At 41.8% G+C, this 7,647-nt stretch overlaps 1 protein-coding gene across 1 annotated transcript; it reads right to left on the bottom strand.

The window, feature by feature from the left end:
* Positions 1-280: 280 nt before the first annotated feature.
* LOC119890270 (alpha-2Db adrenergic receptor-like) lies at positions 281-7,364 on the bottom strand. The gene is made up of 2 exons (XM_038701448.1): positions 6,191-7,364; positions 281-1,526 (listed from the first exon to the last, which is right to left on the bottom strand). Exons 1-2 carry the CDS (start codon positions 6,509-6,511, stop codon positions 372-374), a joined length of 1,476 nt encoding a protein of 491 aa, XP_038557376.1. The 5' UTR covers positions 6,512-7,364; the 3' UTR covers positions 281-371.
* Between the last annotated feature and the right edge of the window lie 283 nt (positions 7,365-7,647).

Raw genomic sequence — 7,647 nt, forward strand, 5'->3', positions numbered from 1 at the left:
TAATTGAAGAGTCAGTCAGCCTGCTTGCTTCAGTGCACAGACATCTTGGAGCTCTGCGGGGATGTAGTTCACTGCCCTGTGGCCATTTTCCTCTAATTAATTTTCAAGTTCAAGTTGAACTCATGTTGCATCAAGGAAGCAGAGTTTGAAACCCTTTTGTCACTGCATTAGTGTGTCATCATCTTCTTCTGGCTCATTTACACTAGAATAGAAAGTAATGATTTAATAAATCAGTGAGTAGTTGAATAATAAATCAATACTCAGGCTGTATGACAAGCCCTTTAATGTCGGTATGACAGCACAGTGGAAAACAGGATTAAAACTGTGTGCACACACACACACACACACACACACACACAGACATTCACATCTTATGTTCGTTTATGAGTCTCAAATAAAATCTTCTTGAAGGCCCTCCTGAAGTCTCGGTTGAAGATGGTGTATATGATGGGGTTCAGGCAGCTGTTGCAGTATCCGATCCAGAAAAACAGGTTAAAGAGTGTATCAGGGATCGTGCAGTTCTCTCTGCAGACAGCGTGGAGACTGTAAGTGAAGAAAAATGGGAACCAGCAGAGGACAAAAACCCCCATCACCACAGCCAAAACAAATGTAAAGCGCTTCTCCCTCATTTGCGCCACTTTGTTTCTGGACATGGACATCTGTCTGCTGCGGACAGGCACTGGAGAGGGGAGGAGGAAGTGGTGGGAGCAGTGGTCGGATGATGCCCATGATATGGAGGCGCAGGAAGGAGGAGGAGGAGGAGGCTTCAACCTGTTTGTGGTTCCCTCTGCGTCCTTCCCCTCCTCTGTTTTTACACTTCCTGCGGCTCTCCTGGGGAAGCGAAGAGCCGAGGAAAAGGAGGAGGATGTTTTTATATCAGCTTCGCAGCTCCTCTCCTCCAAGTCAATATCATCCAGCTCTCCTCTCCTTTGACTGCTGCTGTTGCTGTCTATGTTGGAAGAGCTGTGTCGGTATGCAGGCCGCGGGCTGTCCAGCTCATACTGGGATTCGCCGCAGCTGGCTCCCTTTCTTTGGCAAGTCCTGGCTGTGCCCACAAAGCAGGTCTCAGACTGTGATGGCTGCCTCTCCACCACGTTCTTCGCCACAAACACGGTGGAGGCTCGCTGTTTGGCAACACGGTAGATCTTACAGTAAACGAGTATCATGATGACCCCCGGGACGAAGAAGGACACGAGGCAGGAGGAGAGGATGTACCACGTCTGGTTGTTGAGAAGACACTCCTGCCTCCGTGTGTTGCTCTCCTCCTCCGTCTCCAAATCCTCCTCTTTCTGCGTCATGAGGAGCGGAGGAGAGGAGATGACAATGGAAATGAGCCACACGATGCTGATCATAGCCTTAATCCGTTTAGGAGTCCGTTTACGGTTGTAGCTGACGGCTTTAGTGACGGACCAGTAGCGATCCAGGCTGATGGCGCAGAGGTGGACGATGGAGGAAGTGCAAAAGAGGACGTCAAGAGCCAGGTAGAAGGAGCACCAGGTGGAACCAAAGTACCAGTACCCCATGACCTGCAAAGAGGAGAAACCAGTTAATGATGAGGTGCTTTTCAGCACCAGTAATGCAGAGGAAAAGAAAAAGCGTTTGTTTCCAGTCAGCCAGTCATGGAGGCCTTGTGTGAGGTGCCTAAAGGATTGTTTCACCTTGAAATAAAAAAATCAGTCAATATCTCATTACTACCATGTTGACTGCAACTGTATTTAGTTTGTAGAAAACCTCTCAGTGAGTTTTCCCCTGTGGTTTCATATCAGTCCTCTCGGAAAATTATTTAAGTCGACAATCTTTTCACAGCTACAAGAAACTAAAATATCCATCAGGTTCCTCCACAGCATGTGCTCTGCAATCAAAATGAGGTCTGTCTAAAGTTGAAAAGTATAATATTTACCTCTTCATCACCTGTATTTTCCTCACTGGCAGGTGATAAAAAATAAATATTGGACTTTCTTAGCTGCAGTGCAGTTGCTTGGCTAAATATCGCATTTGCTTTCTGGGGAACTTCATTTCCAGTTTATGGTTTTGGATGCTTTGAAATGAGGATCTTTTAAAGTTTGGAGGAAGACTGAGAGGGAACTATTGGAACTTTTGCCTTTGGTTTTCCTGAGAACGTCATAGGAGTTTTGATTACAGCTGAAACAATTAATTAGTAATCAACAACAATTTTGATAATCAATTCATCGTTATCCTTTACAAAGCTAAGCTTTCTCTGGTTTCACCTTCCTAAATGATCTCTGTAATATTATTGTAAATAGAGTCCAGCTGATGCTAGATTTTTTAGGCCGTTACTGATATTCATGTTTGGCAGGAAAATAATCAACGTGCCTCAAATTGCTTTTTTACATAAGCACATTACATAAACAGACAACAAACTATGCATTTGTATGCAATTATGCAATTGTAAATTGAATATATCTGTGTTTATGACTTTTGATCAGCCCTAACAAGCAATCTGAAGATGTCACCTTGGGCTCTGGGAACTTGTGATGGATGATTTTGCTATTTTTGACATTTTATCAATGATTTACTTATTAATCAGGGGAGGGGAAAACAATACTAAGAGTCTACAGCAATACTAGAAAAACTCTGTGAGACAGTGATGCTTATGTTAACCTGCTCACAGTAACATGCTGATGTTAGGCAAGGAGATTGTTTACCATAGTTTAGCATGTCAGAATTCGTTTTTTTGTACACTACATACAAAGTGCACCTGACACTGATGGGAATGTCATTAGTTGTGCAAGTGTTTGGTCATAAAAAAAGTACATGTCAAATAGAAGTTTTGGCCTGATGATGGCGCTAGATGAAGTCAGAATATCACCAAAGTTATTACATTTTATCATGACGGGGGCGTGAATGTCTAATTTCACAGCAAACCACAAATGTCTACCTCATGGTGGCGCTAAAGGTAAGGTCAATGGATCACCAAAGTCAGTAGTATTAACCCTGTGGAACCAGTAATGTGGGGACCAAAACTACATTGCAATCCATTATGGCTGGACGATATGGCCAAAAATGACATCAAGTTTCAATATCGATAATTATCACGATAAGTCACAAATCGTTATTTTATGGGAGTTTAAAGGCTGATTTATGCTCCTGAGAGAAAGGGAAGTGAATAAAAGCTGATGGTTGATTGTGGTTTAAACTCTTCTTTATGGTCGACCCTTGATGCCTAACAGATGGAACATTCAAAACAATTATGATAAAATCTTTGTCAGCAAAGTAAAATTAAGTAAAAGCTTTTTTCAGTCCTTTTTCCTCAACCAAATAAACATCTTAATAAAAAATTGTTTTGTGTCTAATTCGTGTATGATTCAAGTGAATAAAATCAAACATCTATTGAATATTTATTAAACATTATATCGTGATAATTATTGTTATTGTTTTATTTTCCAGCCCTACAATCCATGCAAGAGTTCTTGAGATATTTTAGTCGTGGACCAACTAACAGACATTGCCATCCCTTTATTTTAGTCTCAGACCGTTCTACAGTTTGTCATAATAACTGATATAATGACTCCCCTCATTTAGGTGGTATTATATAACCAACAGCTCATTAGCTCAGGGGAAAACAGGGGACAGAGAAGTAACACGATGACATCCAGTTCAATTACAGATCAGTCAGATCATAAGTAAACCAGACAGAATGTGTATATGTTTAATGCAACACAGAAGAAGCTGCAGGGAAATTTCAAATATTAAAGGTGGAGTAAGCGATTCTGGAGAAACACCATGACATATGCCATGATAAAACAACTACACAGCAGGTTATGTAACAAATGTTTGCGTACTATTGTTACAATTGCTGCTGCAAAGCTAACATGAGAGAGGGTGGCCAGCACACCAGACAGTGACACCACAACATCAGCATGTCTTGGCGAACTAGAAGGTAAGCTGAATGTCTGTGGGCAAGTCATTTAATGTTACCTGACACACAAATCAAGTCTGGAATGGCTGGAACAGTGTTGTGTGGCGGGGGGGGAGGCCACATTGTTCATTTACCATTTACAGAGCTATGGCTGTGTAGGTCCAGACACCGGTTTCCTTTTCAGCACACAGAACAGACAGCTAGTGGGCCGAGGAGATATTTACTGAATTTGACAAAAAAAACAAACATCTATTGGATTAGAATCGCTTAACCCATCCCCTTTAATAGCTGATGAAAAGCGAGGGACAGCTCAGTAAAGAGACATCAGAGAGCTTTACATCAAGTAGACGCTCACCAAGTAGTAAACAAGTCAATGTTCACAGCCTAAATCTCCTAAAATATAGGCTGTTTACTGCAACAGAGAAGACATCCCTAAAAGGAAGAAGTGTGGCTTCTTTTATGTTTAACGATTCGTCCAAATTAATTGAACGTGTTGTAACAGACAAATAACACTTCAAAGCAAAATGTGAACATTTCTCCAAACAGCATCAACCATTCCCTTCCAGTCATTCAGACAACTCAGAGGTTTTAATTTCATTAGAGTTACAGCGTGAACGCATGAAAAACTATTTTTCAACACAGGGAACCATAAACCTCTTGGGGATATCAAAGTATAATGTAGTAAATGCATGAGGTGTTTGAATTTAATTTGCCATCACCAAAAAATATCACCACTGAATAAAGTTGGATGGATTATCAGTTGTCTTGAAAGTGGTGTTATGCTTAATTTACATCACACAGTGAACACTGAAGTTTTGCCCATTGGTGGATTTCATTGACCCACAAACACAGTTTATACTTGCTGTCATCAGATTTGTCACACAAACTCAAACCAACACCAGAAGCTCATTTTCCATCTGGTATTAACATCTGATCAGTATCAAGTCATCTGGATGTTGACATCATCTCAATTCCTTCCACATTGCGATTGGGTCTGAATGAAAAAGTTAGCGATCTTGCTTTGTGGGTTCTACTTATTTTTTTCCTTGCAGAGGAAGAGCTTGACTCGTTGAGATAGCAGGAAGAGGTGGAGTCAGGTGACGTTTCAACTTGTTGTTCAAGACCCTTTAGCATCACTTTTTAACGACCTGGCTCTGCGGGAAAGTTAGCAACAATAAATATGCAACATCCAGTTAGACTTTCAAAATAAAACTAGTAGTTTGTGAAACGGCACGTTGTTAACTTTGTCAAACTTCACATTTGTTTAGGTTTAGTCACCAAAAATACTTGGTTAGGTTTAAAATAATGTTATTTACGTCACTAAAGTTACTTTAGTTAAGTAACATTTCCTGTGTAACTTACACAACCTACGTAACTTAAATATAAGCGTTCAATGTTGACTTTTTGTTTCACATGGGAAACAAACATTGCTCTCCTGGTTGAAGGTCTGGTTTCTGTCCCAACCACCCGCGTCCTTACTCAGACTTGTCTGTTAAATATCACACACCTACATGTAGCGTTGACATACGACGGTATACAGGGCTCCCCTAAGTGCGCTGAAATATGAGGCCCCCTATGTGTTAAAAATGGATGCTAAGGTGTCTAGCTGCCTGGCGCTCACCATGCGTCCATATGTGACAACTTGGGAGTGAGAACGGGTTGGCATGGCTCTAGGGATTGGAGTCTATTGGTTCACCACTTTGGTCCCGGCTGTCTCATTTATTGTCCCCAGAGGAGGAAACCTTGTGACTTTTTCTCTATAGTGCCATCATGATGTGGATATTTTTGGTTGGTTTTTAGTGAAATGTTTTGACAACTATTGGATGGATCAGCATGACATTTAGTAGAGCTATCCATGGTCCCCAGAGGATGTAATCTAAGGATTTTGGTGAGCCTCTGACTTCTCCTGCTATGCCAATGGCAGGTTGATATTTATGGTGTTAACTGAAATTTCTTGACAACTTATGGATGGATTACCATGAAATTTGGTTCAGACATTCATGGCCTTTGTGAACTTTGGTGATTCCCAAACTTTTCATCAAGAGCCAACATGGGGTCAAAATTTGTCCGAAACTTCTGCTGGGATGTGGCCAAACTACACAGACGCCATTTGCATCTGATCGCAATGTGAGCCTCCAGCCTCCATCTCTAGATCGTCTGTGGCCGAACTAATTGCAATGCGCTCAAACTGCATTTGCACCTGCAATGTGTGTTTTCCCTTGTTCAGATAAGCTATCCGGATACAGATTGCATGTAAATACCAGCTGCAAATATGTCGTACAGTGGAGTCTGAACAAACTGTTTCCTTACCTCATTAGCCAAGGAGAAAGGGATGACCAGTGTCGCCACCAGTATGTCCGCTGAAGCCAGAGAGACCAGGAAGAGGTTTTGAGGCGCCCTCAGGGCTCTGCTGGTGAACACTGCCACCACGACCAGCACATTACCAACCACAGTCCCCAGGATGATGACTGTGACCACCAACACGATGAACACTGACGCAACATGCGAGTGAGGAGGTAGAGAAGGAGATCTCGGTGAGGAAGAGGACGTCTGGTTCTCCAGAGAAGAGTTTGGTGATAAAGTGGCTGGCATCGTGGCCATTACAGGAGTCAGTACATCCGATAAGTCCATCTTGGTTAAATGACTGACATTTTGATCCCCATTTTTTTGGTACCTCCAGTGCGGTCACCACAGACAGAGTGTCAGTGAGAAAATAACAGAAAGTATAAAAATAATAAAAGGAATAGAAATCCAATGAAAGAATCAGCCAAAGAGAAATCAAAAGCTGTCTCTGGGGTTTCAGAAGATCCTCTCCAGCTTCAAAATATTTTTTTTAACAAATTAGCTGTCTCTCAAAATAAAATATTAAACATGCATGTCTCAAATCCCCACAGCACTAACAGCTATGGACAATATTTAATAATATTGTACCCTGAAATACACATGCTTCATCTCAGCATTCATGCCGCAACACATCTGCCACTGCGAGAAAAATTTGCATGACTTAAGTTAGGATTTTTTTTAAAGTAATGCGTGCTAAAATACCCATTCATAAGCACATCTGAGCCCAGAGGTTAACATGCTGTATTAAAGCTATAAGACTGACCCACTTATTTCCAGTGAGATGCAAAATAAAGAAAGAAAAAAAGAAAAGCATATGGCTACATGCTAGTTGGAGCAAGCACAGAAAACCTACAGTATTTGGAATGCACAGTACCCTCATACTGCTGCACTCTGAAAAAGATCAATGTGGCAGAAAAAAAGACTGAAAAGTAGAGAAGAAATGAGGGAAAGAGAAAAAAAAGAGTGAATGGGAAGAAGAGGAGGAGGACGAGGGGGAGGAAGCGATGCAAAATAAAAACATGAAAAGAAAGAGAAAGAAAAAGAGAAACAGAGGTCCTCACTTTCATGCGAGTCGTTGGCGTGCTGAGTGACACTGCTGCTGCTGCTGCTGCTGCTCAGCGATTCTCTACTGCTGGAATAGAGATAGAGAGAGGAGGTGGAGGAGAGAGAGAGAGAGAGAGAGAGAGAGAGAGAGAGAGACTAAGAGAGAGGAAAGAGTAGGAGATGCGTGGAGAAGAGAGGAAGAGTGGAAGAGATGTTTGAAGGAGAAGAAGAGTATGGAAAAGGTTGGGAAATTTGAGGAGAGAGAGAGAGAGAAGGGAGGAGAGGGGGATAAAATGAGTGATTAGAGGAGGGTATTAGACAGGAGAGGAGGGCACTGCAAGAGAGAGTGGGAAGAAGAGAAAGGGAAAGGGGAGAGACAG

The sequence above is a fragment of the Micropterus salmoides genome, unplaced genomic scaffold, assembly GCF_014851395.1.
Source record: "Micropterus salmoides isolate LMB-PRFRI ecotype aquatic unplaced genomic scaffold, ASM1485139v1 Ms_hic_scaffold_6, whole genome shotgun sequence".
NCBI classification, from domain to species: domain Eukaryota; kingdom Metazoa; phylum Chordata; class Actinopteri; order Centrarchiformes; family Centrarchidae; genus Micropterus; species Micropterus salmoides.

What these genes read in the sequence shown, in the direction of transcription:
- LOC119890270 (XM_038701448.1), bottom strand. Translation starts at nt 6,511, where the DNA reads ATGGACTTATCGGATGTACTGACTCCTGTAATGGCCACGATGCCAGCC. An exon ending in CTTTCTCCTTGGCTAATGAG is followed by an intron (nt 1,527 to 6,190) that starts GTAAGGAAACAG and finishes TCCTCTTTGCAG; the next exon opens with GTCATGGGGTACTGGTACTT.